General features: G+C 45.8%; 1 protein-coding gene and 1 long non-coding RNA gene across 2 annotated transcripts; both read right to left on the bottom strand.

Moving 5' to 3' along the window:
• Nucleotides 1-33: 33 nt before the first annotated feature.
• LOC120667305 lies at nucleotides 34-758 on the bottom strand. Its single transcript, XR_005672138.1, has 2 exons — nucleotides 628-758; nucleotides 34-417 (listed from the first exon to the last, which is right to left on the bottom strand). It is a non-coding gene; the product is annotated as an uncharacterized LOC120667305 (long non-coding RNA).
• Nucleotides 759-7,250: 6,492 nt separating this feature from the next.
• LOC120667303 (acyl-coenzyme A oxidase 4, peroxisomal-like) lies at nucleotides 7,251-10,900 on the bottom strand. The gene is made up of 12 exons (XM_039947406.1): nucleotides 10,802-10,900; nucleotides 9,868-9,974; nucleotides 9,577-9,654; nucleotides 9,342-9,465; nucleotides 9,156-9,229; nucleotides 8,979-9,038; nucleotides 8,779-8,888; nucleotides 8,478-8,637; nucleotides 8,312-8,388; nucleotides 8,052-8,223; nucleotides 7,832-7,924; nucleotides 7,251-7,606 (listed from the first exon to the last, which is right to left on the bottom strand). Exons 2-12 carry the CDS (start codon nucleotides 9,898-9,900, stop codon nucleotides 7,478-7,480), a joined length of 1,110 nt encoding a protein of 369 aa, XP_039803340.1. The 5' UTR covers nucleotides 9,901-9,974; nucleotides 10,802-10,900; the 3' UTR covers nucleotides 7,251-7,477.
• Between the last annotated feature and the right edge of the window lie 4,032 nt (nucleotides 10,901-14,932).

Genomic DNA, 14,932 nt, shown 5'->3' with positions numbered 1-14,932 from the left:
TTGTGGTGATCAACACATTAACAGTGACATCAGTTTACCGAATAGATCACTGGAAAATGGAAACGTTACATTGTCTTACAAATCAACAGATATCAGTTTGAGCCAGCAACATTTTCCAAGGTAAAAATGACACTCACTCCCGAATCTGACATCGTTCCCGTCTGAACACAAATTGGGCCTTCAGCTGAATTTTTGCAGCTAGGCATTCGAGCACACAAACAATCCTATTACAGTTGCAGCCACTGCTCAATCACAACAACTCGACTAAAGGAAAACGAGAAAAGACCTTCAGAGGCGTGATTTCGCTAACATGGCAGGCTTGAAGCTAGCCACCCTAGTGATCTCTCTGCCCGTCACTAGGCTGTTTATGTCATAGGTGCCCTCGTACGTGAAAATCGGCTCCAAATCACAGAACGCCTGCAAAGACAAGAATTGTTATGGACATATCCTTGAGGAGTAACGATTTCAGTCACATGGTTTTCTGGGTGCAATGATCCCAAGGCAAACAAACATCTATTAGTAGAAAATCTTAAAAGAAAATATTGGTTTGTATAATTGTTTTCCCATGTTACGAGAAGATCGAACATACTCTCAGTAATTTTAGCCTGTTGGGTCCCTGCTTCTTACCTTTGCGACCAGGAAATCAGCCAATATGCCGTTGCCACCCAACAGCTCTCGGCCGAGAGAAACTACCTCCCTGGCCTTCTTGGATGTCCATGCCTGCATTCAGTTGCTATCAGCAGATTGTACAGGAAAAATGTAACACCTCAGGTGTTAATTACCTGTCATTAAGGCTAATTACGGTCATTACCTGCATCCTCCACCCACCTCCCAAGCTGCCCATCGCCGCCGCGCGCCACGCTCGTGGACCCCACGAGCTCCAACCAAAGGAGTTAGGAGGAGTTGTTGGGAGGAGGAGAAAGACGCTCGAGGAGTACAAGGAGCGGCGCGAGCACGAAAGAATCGAAGGAGACGCTTTTTTTGTGAAGGGGCGGATCCCACTTTATAAAAGCAGAGCTTTTACAACTAGCACCCTGAAGGAAAAGAAATTTACAATAAAGTCCGTAATCTCCATCCTCCAAAAGTGCAACTTTGCGTACAAGACCCTCAAAACATTCAAATTTGAAAATGAAGTCCTTGGATCTTCACACATGGTTCCTGGACATCGCACCTCTTCCGAATCCGCCAGAGTTGGGGAAGAAACACAGCGTCCAAGAAAGCAGCTCGCCCAAAACACCCAACGAGACCTCCAGCTTGTGGAAGAGACCGCAGAGGAGGACTTACTGCTAGGCACTGAAGCCGAGTAAATGGCCTCCCAAGCACATCGGCCATCTTTGTCGAGGTCGAGGAAGAACATCAAGCAATCCGCCATCACTGATGAAGACACCAGTGATCGGAACAGGAGTCTGCCGCCGCCGACAGAGTCGCCAACGCAGAAGAAAAAGCTCACGGGGGAGCAAATCAGATCCATCCCCTTCGCAAGAAGAGGGATGCAGACTAACCTCAATCCTTCGTCTCCGGGACCGACGCCACCATCGCCACCAGAGAAAAGGAGAGGAACAAAAGCTTTCATCCCCACCCCGGCGGCGCCAGAAGCATCGCCAACAGCAGGGGAGAAACCCACCTTCACGCGTCGTCAGATATGGTGTAGAGACCTCCACCACCACCACCAGAGACGCGCCAGGAAGACCTCGCCCAACCATCGCCGATGGCGTTGCCGAACCCATCACCGCCGTCGAAGAAGGAAGGAGAGACACTTATTCGCGACCGCAGCAGCACGAACGCCGCCGTCGCACAACTGAGCTCCGCCGCCACACATGCCGGCGAGCAAACAAAAAAAACTAGAAAACCTACTCTATACATACTCACTCGAAGAAGGTCGGATCCCCCCGTCCCCCAACGCCGGCGACCTGCCGGAGTCGTCAGGGACGAGGGGACCAGGCGGAATCTCCAATGAGAACGCGAGACATCTGCTTTTCGCCGTTCTCTACTGTAGCACATGATAAGGGCGGAGAAAAGCAGCGAGTTATCGAAGGAGACGCTTGGGAAGCCTTCACGTGGTTGTTGCGGATCTGCGGGAAGTCGAGTCAGCCACACCTAGGGCCCACTTGTCATAGAGAAACGTCAGTAGGAGCGGGGCCCACTTGGCAGAGGACGGGGATCAATGGATCGGCGCGGTGATCCTCCCGCCGCCGCCGGCCGCCACACAATTATTTATTCAGATCGGACCCACCCGAGTGAAGTAACCTCGGAACTGGGGTGGATGGTGGTGGCGTCGCTTGACTCGCTGGTGTGCAGTGCTGTGTGCTCCGGCGATCACACACCCTGTGTCACACCCGGTTTTAAGGATAAAACCGAATGCATAACTATATGTATGCCAGGATCAAGTTTCATACATATAGAGACATCATAAGTGAATAATCAGTAACAGTATCATGTAAAAGCAATAATTAAAAGATTTATCGGAGTTATACAGCTTATCCTGGAAACGAAGGCTTCATACTTCACAGGCAATCGACTGGGGTTGCATACGCCTAGAACTCAGTATCATCTTCAAAAGACTTCACAGCAACTTTTCCTTCTGAGCAGCAGTAAGCAAGGGTGAGTACACTTATGGTTGGTACTCAGCAAGGCCACAAGAAATAACCAGAATGTGATTTATATCCATCTTTAAGTTTATTAATCATGTGAGGGTCCAAGCCGCTCTTGACCGTGAGCACGGCTGATATATCAGTTTTACACTCTGCAGAGGTTGTACACTTTCACCACAATTCGCGTAAAAGTTCCGAAGAACTTTGAACCCAACCACGCAATGTGCTAGCTAGGCACAATACCACACTTCCGAGGTGTGATTGCATAGGGACGCTACGAGGCCTTTACAAAGATTCCCTAACCCATGACAACCCGCTAAGGTTTCAAGCCAAAGTGGTCATAACACTGCCCTAATGAGGTGATACCTTGCCAAAGGATCATAAAACAATACCAATTGCCCCAAGAGGACTGAGCTATATCCCATCAATGCGTCCCTCTTGCCCTTTCGATAAGATTGTCACAAGCTAGAGTCTCTAATTAATCAGCCAAGACCAGAGCCATATAGTATTGTGGTTGTACGGTTTTCTTGGGTGGTTCTCCATGTTCCAATTAAATCACCATAATACTCTTGTGAATAAGCATAGGTAGAAAGATGGTTAGGGTCACTTGCCTTTCTCCAACGAAAAGCTGCTCTTACTGCTCTTCAGCTTTTGCTCAGTTGGAACTCTTGATCTTCAATCTTCGAACGGCGATTTTTCTACTCAAAGCAATCATCGGGCAAACATACAAAGCAAACAAGAAGATACAACTAAGAACAATACACCAAAACAAAAGAAAGTCTTTAAAAGAGCGTACTAAAGGATAGGGCTTGCTTCTATGGTTACGATAACACAAGAAACGCGGAAGACAGAGCTACAGTTGAAAAGAAACAACTATCGGAAGATTTATATTATAAAAGAAAACAAAAGAACTATAAACTTTATTTATTTTAATTAGAAACCACATGTGAAAGATATTTAAAAGAAACACATTATATTTGCATTTATAAAATTGAGGTAAAATTTAGTCAAATTTTATTCATGATTATATATGTACAAATTTCATTAAACTAATTAAACAATTAATTAGAAAACAGACATGTGAGAGCATCTAAATGCACAACTTTATATGATCATGGTTGAGCTTAACAAATTATAGTTAAAACATATTGATGTTGATATTAATATTAATCATATTAATCATTAATTATAAAAGACTGTGTAACATGTGAACACCAAAAATTAGGATTTGGTTGAACTAAGCAAATTGTAAACAGGTTTAAGTTGTTATTAATTAAATTTTCATTAATTATAAAAACCGGAGTAAAGACTTAACTATCTTTTAATTAGAAAAGCTTGATGAAAGAATATTAATTCAATTAAATTTATATTTAATTTTAAAACAAGAACTACGGCACAACGACACTACTAAACGATAGCTTAGGCTTTTAGAAGACTAACGCAACAAGGACGAATCTAAAAACGACAATTCTATGGATAAAACAAGGTTCTAGGGATCTATACGTGATTAACTATAGCCAACAGGGACTAGCAGAGAAGATTCGCAAAACACAACCAGCAGTGTCCGCGAAAAGCTAAAAGTCTAGGGTTAGATCTATAAAAGTGGCTGGGTTTGGACTGATTCGTAAGGACCTAATAGATCTAGGGATCTTAAGGTGAAACGGCCAAGACAGAAAAACTATGGAAAGGATAGAAGGATTCACCAGGGGGCTGTACGCAAAAACGACAGAGCTCCTGCTCTGTTCTTCGTGGAGCTTACGACCGGCGGCTCTGACTTCCAAATTTTGACGGTGATCCGGGCTGCGAGAAGTTCGGCCAAGGTGAGGAATCGAGAGAGAAGCTCGATGGGATCACGTGGTTGTGCTCACCGGCGGCGGAGTACCAACAACGGCGACGAATCGGCAGCAGTGTTCTGCGGCGGTGGCTCTGTCCTTCGAACCGCAGCGGAGCTCCGGTGCTAGATGAGCGATAGGGACGCGCGTAGCTGGTGCAGCTCGGCACGGTGAGTTGATGCAGCAAAGCCCGGCGGTGGTTCTGATGCAGTGGTGGCGGTCCGCTCGTGGCCGACCCTCCCGGCGGCAGTACATGGCGAAGACGCAGGTCACAGGGGGCGACTTGCACGGGTGGCAGCAGAAGGACGCGCAGGGCATGCAGACGCGGCCAAAAGGGCGACGGCGCCGGCTGTGCAGGAGGAGGGCGCGACGAGTTCAGATGGCATCCGGCGGCGGCTTGCTGGCGGCGGCAACGCGCGATGTGATGGGGGACGCGTTAGCTAGGGCCGGCGGCGTTGGTGAGCAGAGAGTGCGAGGGAAAGGGGCGTAGGGCATCGAGCGTCCGCGCTTTATAGGTAACGATCAGAACCTTGGCGTGGCACACACGCCTAGGCTCCCACGGCGTGCGCTACCCAGACTCGGGTCAAGTGGTGCCCAGCGCCCGTTGGGCCTGGTGCTAGGCGAACTGGGTCGGGCAGGAGCATGGCCCATGCGAACTAGCTGGGCTAACCTGCTTGAGGGGTGTGGCATGGGGAGTCCGAGCTCTCCCCTGCTCAAAACAGCCACTCGACAGAAGAAAAAAAAATACGACAGGTGGAACCGTGATGTCATAGATACATACAAAGCAGCCAGGGAGAGGAGCATTTTGGATAGGGAGAGCTGAAACGGCTAAAAGAATGACGCGTAGGGAAAATTAAAGAGGAAATAGATGGAAGAAAAGCGAATCATTTTGGGTCGGGTTGATTGATTAGGATTAGAGTCCTAAAGTGTTAGTGTTGGTCGCCGTAGCTGACCGTGACCATAACGCCGAAATTGAGATAAAACTCCGTTTCGAGCGAGGTGAAAGATTAGACAACAGTAACATCGATGGAACATCTTACGGTGTGGGATAGTATAGGGGGAAGCACGAATGGTTAAGAAATGGCTTGGTCAGACAACGACGAGAAACTAGAAGCTACAGAATGAGAAAACGAAACGGAAACGGGCTTGGGGCTTCTTCACAGAAAAAGCTTCATGTCCATTTAGTCGATGAAAAAGCTATGGATGATGAGATCCTGACGATGGTGGTTGAGCTCAAGCTTGTGCATGGCATGGTTCTAGGATTTAGGTTGGATTGAGCCCAGTCCGAGAAGAAAAGAAAAGGAATTTATTTGTTGAGAATATATTCTTGAGCTTAAAATAAATCTAGAAAAGTCTAAGTAAATATTTTAAGCCACCAAAATATATCCTGAGTATTCAGAAATTCCCGAACAATTTCTTGAGGATGGTTCGGGACACGAGAGTCCAAATAAAATATTTGAAGCTCGTGAAAATGATTTTTAGATCCATTCAAGTAAATTGATTTAGCTCAAAAGAAAATGAGAATAATTGCCAGAAAAATCTGGAAAATTCTTGGGAAACCCTAAAGATTGCTGAACACATTCTAAAAGATACTCACAATCCAAAATTAAATATTTTGGAGTGTGACACCCTGTCATCCGGTGGGCCCCTCCCCGCAGCCGCGCTGATGCGGCAACCGGCTGCGCGGGCCGGGGCCCACATCGCGGTGGCGGCAGCGGGGCCGGACCGCCGGGGCAAGAGGGCTGCTGAGCTGGACGCTCGCCCCTCGAGCTGGCAGGCCGCGTCTGCGAACCGCCTGCCGGCCAGCCACCGGAACCGAAGCATGCGGTGCAAGCAGGGGCGGATCTAAGGGGGGGCTGAGGGGGCTCCAGCCCCCCTACTGCCCAAAACTCCATGAAGCCCCCCCACAGCCTTCCCTAAAATTTTGGAGACCATTGATGAAGGAAGGGAGGGAGCAAGGAAGAAGAAGGGTCACCAGCCCCCTCTACCTTCCATTCTTGGCTTCGCCACTGGGTGCAAGCCCGTAGTCCGTTGATGCAGAGAGATGATGGAGCCATGGAGATGGAGGCATAGAGCTGCCTCGCTGGGCTCATTTGCTCTTTCACGCCGCCCATCAAGGCACAAAGGGAGATGTATTTTGTATGTGGAAAGATGTTCAAAAGGACTTCCATAGGTTTTAATCTGCATTTGCTCTTTCGTTTTTTTGTGAGAAATGATTCCTTGCAGGGGAGTGGATACATACTTTGCCTTTCTTTTTCATGTAACCAAGCGCAAAAAAGCATGGAAAACTTGAGAACAACTTAGGGCTTGTTCGGCTGGCTGGTTTCGGCTGGGCTGATGCTGCGGTTGACCCAGCCAAGCAGCTTATAAGCCCAGCTCTAGATGGAAGTGCCACTGTGCTAGAGCAGAGAGGGGATGAAGGAGGCTGAGGCCGCGGGTTCAGACTAGCTGTTCGGCTGGACTGGAGCTGCCGAACGGCTGGGCTGATAAGCCCAACCAGATCAGCCCAGTCTGCCGATTTCCAGCACGCCGAACAGGGTGTTAAAAGGGCCCATGGGAAGCCGCAGAGCAGGTGCCTGATGTGGCTCTCTCTCTCTCTCTATATATATATATATATATATATATATATATATATATGAGCCTTCCGGTCAGTCTTTGCTCAGCTAATCCCCTTTCATCAATGATCATTCTTGTGTGGTGATCAGCACATTAACAGTGACTTCAATTCACTCGTCTCCGGATGCGTCACTGGAAAGGTTCACATTGTCTTAAAGATAAACATATGGCATTAGTTTGAGCCAGCAAAATTTTCCGAGATAAAAATGGCACTCACGCTTGAATCTAGCTGCTCTTATTCCCACACGCTTTGGAGTTCTTGGGACTACAGTCCAGACTCACTGCATTGCAATCCAACAGGCACAAAACGTTTACAACACCAACTGGGCACTCAGCCGAATTTTGCAGCTAGGCATTCAAGCACACAAACAATCCTATTACAGTTGCAGCCACTGCTCAATCACAACAACTCGACTAAAGGAAAACGAGAAAAGATCTTCAGAGGCGTGATTTCGCTAACACAGCAGGCTTGAAGCTAGCCACCCCAGTGATCTCTCTGCCCGTCACCAGGCTGTTTATGTCATAGGTGCCCTCGTACGTGAAAATCGGCTCCAAATCACAGAACGCCTGCAAAGACAAGGATCGTTATTGTTACGGACAGACATATCCTTCAGTAATAACGATTTCAATCACATGGTTTTCAAGGTGCAATAAGCCCGAGGCAAACAAGCAGCTAGTAGGAATTTTTAAAGAAAATTTTGGTTTTTATAATTGTTTTCCCATGTTAGAATCACGGACAGACATATTTTAATTTCTCAGTAATTTTGGCCTGTTGGGTCCCCTGCTTCTTACCTTTGCGACCAGGAAATCAGCCAATATGCCGTTGCCACCCAACAGCTCTCGGCCAAGAGAAACTACCTCCCTGGCCTTCTTGGATGTCCATGCCTGCATTCAGTTGCTATCAGTAGATTGTTCAGGAAAAAAAACAATGATGAAACCATCATGGGGCTCAAGATGAGGGAACCGTTCAAGCATTGCTAGCTATATTATTGCAAGTTTGCAACTTACGAACCTTGCCTAAACTACTATGGCCTGATGTCATTTTGCCTGACTCGTAGAGCTTGCACAGTCGCCAGCCAACGAGAACCATGGCCTGAATGTCACCGAGCATCCGGACAAGCTTTTCTTGGTTGAGCTGAAAAGCTGCCAGTGGAGCTCCAAATTGCTTCCTTTCTTTCAAATACCTAGTCACGGACAGATTGTGAGATAGTGGAAGTCTTACACGTATCTGATCGAATAAACTAGAAACAGATGTAGTGATGTGATACACACCTATGGCACATGTCAAAAACTCCCATTGATATGCCTATTGGCTGCCATGCCACCATAACGCGAGACATGGCAAACACCTGTTGCAGAAGTTAAAAGTTCAACCAAATAAAAATCTTCATCCAACAAAGCACGTAGCAGAGGACGTGGTGAAAGATGTATCCAGCACCTTGTTTATGTCCCTAAATGAGTTGATGCCTGGTAATCTGTCTTCATCAGAGACAAATACTTTATTTAAAACTACATCTCCATTTTGTACCATCCTGAGTCCAATTTTGTTTTCAATTTTTGTGGCTTTCAGACCAGGAGCTCCTTTCTTTACAATAAATCTAGAGTAAGGGTATCAAATTCAGTACCAGCTAGCAGGATAATCCTTGCATTGACAAGCAATAGATAACTTCATATTGACATTTAGGGACAAAAGAAACAGTGCTGGCAACATAAAGAAAAGAAAATGGAAAGATGATTACCCATTTAGTTGGTTTGTATCTGTATTCCTAGCTAAAATGATGAGCATATCTGCAATAGTGCTGTTACCTATCCAACGCTTTTGGCCATCTAAATGCCAACCACCAGGTACCTTCCAAAATAAAAACCAACATTACTAGATATAGTGGGGGAAGACCACATTGTCATCATCACCAAATTAATGCTTCCGAACTGATTTAACCTTGGTCGCTGCAGTCCTTATGGAGCTTGCATCACTTCCATAATCTGGTTCTGTCAATGCCTGCAGAAAGCAGATAATTCTCTCAGAAAGGCAAAATATCAAATAACATGGTCAATACTGAAGTGCTGACAATATAAGCACAAAGCGTTAAAATATAAATTAGATAATAGAACTCACCCAACAACCAATAGTTTTAAACTGAGCAAGAGAAGGTAAATACTTCTGCTTTTGAGCCTCTGATCCACAAAGGTCTACGCTTTACCAAAAAAAATGAAACTATTAGCTTGCATGCACAAATTAATTGTTCCTTGGCATCCCATGGAACATACAGTATAAATGGTAAGGAAACAATGGTAGATTTACCAATCGCGGGAATTACAAGAGCAGCATGCATTAGAATAATTGCGGAGCAGCATGCATCAACCCTTGCAACTTCTGCTGTTGAAATAGCAATAGCCGTAAGAGATAGTCCTGGGCACCCATACCCCTGAAATTTCAAAACACAAACAATAACAATCAAATTGCACTTACATGTTGAGCATGTGGGCGAGAACTGACATTTGAAGGTGGAGAACAGATAGAATTTTTTGGTATGTACCTTTGTCATACCTCCAGCTAGGCCGAGAGTTGCAAGTTTTGGAATGGCATGAAATGGGAATTCTGCCTTCTCCCAATACTGCGGAAGTAAAATGACACTGTGTAAGCCTTTGACAAGATACAGACTTGCAGCACATCAGCATGTCAGAACTCAGAATTAAGGAGTAAAAATGTGAAGCATATATACTTGCTCAAAAGATATGTTTCACAAAAAAGCTACTCCCAGTCATGTGTATTGTGACACATGTGAGAAATCAGAAAGGTTGGTAGCTGTCTTCTAGCAAGAACTTACTTCAGTCATAATGGGCGCGATTTCCTTCTCCATAATAGCTCGGACCTTCTTCCTGAGTGCCTTTTCTTCATCAGTCAACAAATCATCAAACTGGTAGTAGTCCGACACTGCAACCAACAACAGGCCAGATCGAATGTTAATAAACGGAAATTCACAAGTGGCATACTGCAAAGTATGATGTGGCAGTCCAAGCTTGTAAGCTAAAACTACACAATGCTGAATAACCAATAACCTAACTGCAACCCGCACCAGAATCAGCCAAGATGGAGCTAGAGATTGCAAAACAAGAGTGAGGTCCTTTGTGGCAACAAGGAAACATGTCCACATAAATTCTGCCTTAATGCAAGTTGGCTGGCTTCACATGAAGACTTCAAAAGGAGCCTCGAATTAGTAATAGTAAGATTCTGAAACCAACCGAACTTCACTGATTTTAACCAAGTCTTACCGACAAAACTAAACCCAAATTTTGAAACATTGCAACCTTGTGGTTTCTTTGGATGTGTGTGTTTGTGCTGCTATTGTAACCCCTAAATCATAAACCCTAAAAATATAGTCTGATCACCGTCCTCGTTACCGAGAACGGTTGTCTGATCATGCAATCTCATTTTGAAGAAATGACTATGTTCAGGTGCGCTTTCTTAGCACCCCGTGGACTCTTAAAAAAAATATTGTTACAGCCACCGTACGCCAAACAGATCCCTCTTCTCCTTCTTACAGATCTAGGGGACTGGGATACACCGGAGTGCTGCTGATTTACGCCGAATCAAGTAACACAAGAAGAGAGCTCAATGCAGTACGTACGTTCTCCACTGTAAAAACGATGAGCATGGCATGTCTACCGATTTATGGAAAACAAGGAAGATTTGCAGTTTAAACGGGCAGAGAGCTACACTAGCACGAGAAAAACAGCCGGAGCGAGCCAGCGAGGGCTCACCAGCGGGCGGGAAGATGGACGCCGGCGTGGCCTGAGGGAACGCGAGCGCCACGTCCAACGCCGGAGGCCCGACCTTGGCGCCAGCCCCGCCACCGCCGCCGCCGCCTGCAAGCACGAAGCAACGTGCAAATCAGCCACCTCTCGAAACTCGAAACCAACCGGGCGCCGTCCAGGAGATGCATCCGCCATCCACCTCCCAAGCTGCCCATCGCCGCCGCGCGCCGCGCTCGAGATCCCGTGGCCGTGGACCCGGCGAGCTCCCGACCAAAGAAGCACGAGCAAGGCCTGAGCACGAGACGAGGTTGGGAGAATGGGAGGAGCCGGGGAGGAAGACGCGCGAGTTACGAGGAGCGGCACGAGCACGAAAGGAAACGAAACGCTTCGGGGTTTAATTGGAAGCCTTCACTGGTGCGGGCCTGCGGGAACTGAAGAAGTCAAATCATCCAGGGCCCACTTGTCATAGAGCGACGTCGCAGGAGCGGCGAGTGTGATTACCTGGCGGAGGACGGGAGTGAACAGCTCTGTCAATGGTCCAGGGGTCGAACCACCCACATGCTTCTTTTTGAGGACCGGGTCGAACCACGTGTTTAGACCGCAGAGGCGCTCGCCCGTGCTTAGTCCACTCTTTTATTAGATTAATCGTTTTGCCTCAAATCAAACATTTTCAATCTTTGATCATTAGTTTTTTAAAATACGTGAAGCTTAACATCATTAGATTAATGTTTTTATTATTTTTTAGAGAAAATGTTTTTATTATTTCACCATGAAAAATATTTTCAAAATATATACTCCCTCCAGTTTTCTTAATGTAGTAACTACAAAGATTAGGGAGATGATTAAATCTTCTCTACCCCGAGTTATTCTGCATGCCAATTATTCTGCATGCCGGCATGCAAACTCCGTCGCTCGGCCTTCCCGCATGGGCTCTAGCTATTTGGATTTTTTTTGGTCGATGCTTGCGTCCTGCCTCATGGGCTGGTTGCTCGTGGAGTCGTGGGCCGAATTAGAGAGGCATATGGACTTGTGTGTCCTGGACTTGTATATGGATGGCAAAGCTCGGTGCTCTTCTCTTCAAAAACTTTTGCGTGCCAAGTAGGGGCCGGAGGCCTCTATGGCCCCTACAGGCTACGGGGCTCCGCCGCTGGCTCCTCGCTATCGGCTGTCGTCGGAGTCCGGCGCATAATCCACCTCGCGCGAGCTTCGCACTGACACCGTGTTACTTTGCTGAGTACCGTGAGAATGCAAATCTTCTTTATATAATCAACGGTGCAATCTGAATTGAAGTGTCTGCACGTTGACATGTATCGTCTCCTTAACTACGTCAACTCGTTCACCAAAGTGTTACGTAGCCATACAGAATAGGACATTCTTAACTCAGAAAAAAATTAAGCCCCAACAATTACCGATCGAGAAGTCTAACGTTCCACCAATTATATCTCAGAAAAAAATCATATAACTTGGTGTGTTTAGTTGTTTAGGTGTAAAGTTTTTGAAATATACGGACACACATTTCAATTATTAAATGTAGATTAATAACAAAACAAATTACATAAACACGAGATGAATTTATTAAATATAATTAATTCATCATTAGCAAATGTTTACCATAGCATCACATTGTCAAATCATGGTGCAATTAGACTCAAAAAAATTCGTCTCGCAATTTACATGCAAATTGTGTAATTGGTTTTATTTTTTTGTTCACATTTAATGCTCCATGCATATGTGTTTAAATATTTGATGTGATATTTTTGGCTAAAAAATTTTGGGATCTAAACAAGGCATTTGTTTATGTAATCTTTACACATAAAACTAGCCCTGAACGAGATCTATATATGATCTATCGCCTCGCCGTTCAACAATCACACTTTCTATTGGAAGATGCTTAAATGCCAAAAGCGTACCTAGAAAATGTAAGGTCACCACAGCACGCCGAAAAAGAGAGTTGGGAATTTTCCATTGCACGCAAAGAGGGGAAAAACGATATTTTGAGATGGAGAGGATCAGATAATCGCCTCGGAATCAGAGAAATAAATCCAGACATGCAAGTGGATTGAGCTTGGACGACCATCGCACGCTTTATCTTATCTGCACTGTTGTGCTTGATCAGGCGATCGATGAGAAAGACTATTGAACCTTAATCTCCGAGACTACACCACAAGCAGCACTGTACACTACTACAGAATAGGCCTTTGTTCCAAGTCATTTATCCCGGTTACCTTTGGGCCCGGGACAAAAGGTGGCTTTTGTCCCGGGTCCAAAGGCTAGCCGGGCCAGCGGGGGGACAGGGGCCTTTTGTCCCGGGTGGAGCCACCAACCCGGACAAAAGGCCCCCCTTTTGTCCCGGTTGGTGGCTCCACCCGGGACAAAAGGTCCAACCCCTTTTATCCCGGTTGGTAACACCAACCCGGACAAAATGGTGACCCTTTTATCCCGGTTGGTGGTACCAACCGGGATAAAAGGACCCTTTTGTCCCGGTTGGTGTTACCAACCGGGACAAAAGGCCCCTCCACGTGATAGTTCAAAAGGGAGTTATTCTTTATTGAGTCACATGTACTACTTAGTTGAGTTGGCAAGGAAGCCATGCGCTAGGCAATAGGTCTTGGGTTCCAATCCAGCAGGACGCAAATATTTTTTAGCGCGAGGGACATTTTGTCCCGGTTCTACCATCCGGGACAAAAGCCTCCAGCGCTTTTGTCCCGGCGGCCTTGTCCCGGTTCCAAGACCGGGACAAATAGCCCTTTGGAACCGGGACAAATGGCCCGATCTGTAGTAGTGGTACGTTCTCCTTGTTTTTGAGCGGCTAGCTGGTGTACACGTGCCAAGCCCTGATGCATGGAACGGAAGAAAGTGTGCTAGTCCCTTCCGTGCGGATCAAGATTGATGTCGGTAAAGATAAGATCTGCTCAAATGTGCAAGTTCTTATAGAGCTACACTATAATATTTTGTCTAAAGGGAAGAGAGAGAGGATATCTTTTGATCAAGAGATGATATCATAAATCGGAGACAAATTTAGTGGTAGGTCTAGACCTCAATAAACAATGGAGCTAGGTGGGCTCATCTCCCTTCTCCTTCATTCAGCTCCTTTTTCCTCTTCATCTCTCTTTTTTTCTTCCTCTTCCTCCTTCCTCTAATTTTCATGGAGTTCTTGGGGTAAGGGGGCTCGAGCCCCCTAGCCACCACGTTGGCTGCGCCATTGAATGAAGCCCTCCCCCTCCATTTTTGAGGAGAAAGGAGGAAGAAGAAAGAAAGAAAGAGAAAGAAGAAAATCAGCCCTCTTAATCCATTTCTAGATCCACCACTGTTATATTGATGTCAAGGTCACGTTTGATTCGTCACATCACATGTTTATATAGATTTATTATGACTTAATCACGAGACGAACTAGTCCATAATTTGATCATCAATTGCTACAGTAATCATCCGCTAATCATGCATTAATTATACTTAATAAGTTCATCTAGAACACTAATTGTAACTTATGCAATTAGTTTTATATTAAGTTGGCACCCGAACATTCGAATTCACATCTGAACATTCGATTCGATGTGACAGCTACTTAAAAAACCAAACGAGACTCCTCAAATGTGCAAGTTCTTATAGAACTAAAATATAACACCTTATCTAAGTGGAAGAGAGAGATATTTTTTGCTCAAGAGATGATCTCATAAACCGGGAGCGGATTTAGCGGTGGGTCTAGACCTCCATAAACAATGAAGATAGGGGCGGATGCAGGAATTGAAGGTAGGGGGCTCATCATCTCCCTTCTCCTTCCTCCAACCCCGTTTTTCTTTTCATCTTTTTTTTCTCTTCCTCTAATTTCCATAGAGTTCTTGGGATAGGTGGCTCGAGCCCCCCTCCTCCCCCCCGGCTGGCTTCGCCGCCTTCATTTTTTAGGAGAAAGGAGTAAAAAGAAAGGAAATGAGAGGAGGAAGAAAACCAATCCCTTAATCTATTTCTAGATCCGCCACTGTCATAAATATATAGTCTAAGACTATGAGGATGGTATGTGGATCCATCTATATTTCGAGTTGTGTGCTAACAACAAGGTTAATAATACAGCCGGTTGCTGGATGTTAGAATATTTGCAGTCCATCTCTTAGCGACTCAGCTAATCGTATAGTAGTTTAG

This window comes from Panicum virgatum, chromosome 3N, assembly GCF_016808335.1.
Source record: "Panicum virgatum strain AP13 chromosome 3N, P.virgatum_v5, whole genome shotgun sequence".
In the NCBI taxonomy this organism is placed as follows: Eukaryota; Viridiplantae; Streptophyta; class Magnoliopsida; order Poales; family Poaceae; genus Panicum; species Panicum virgatum.
Note: the sequence above shows the minus strand (reverse complement) of the source record. Positions and strands in the feature narration are given on the sequence as shown.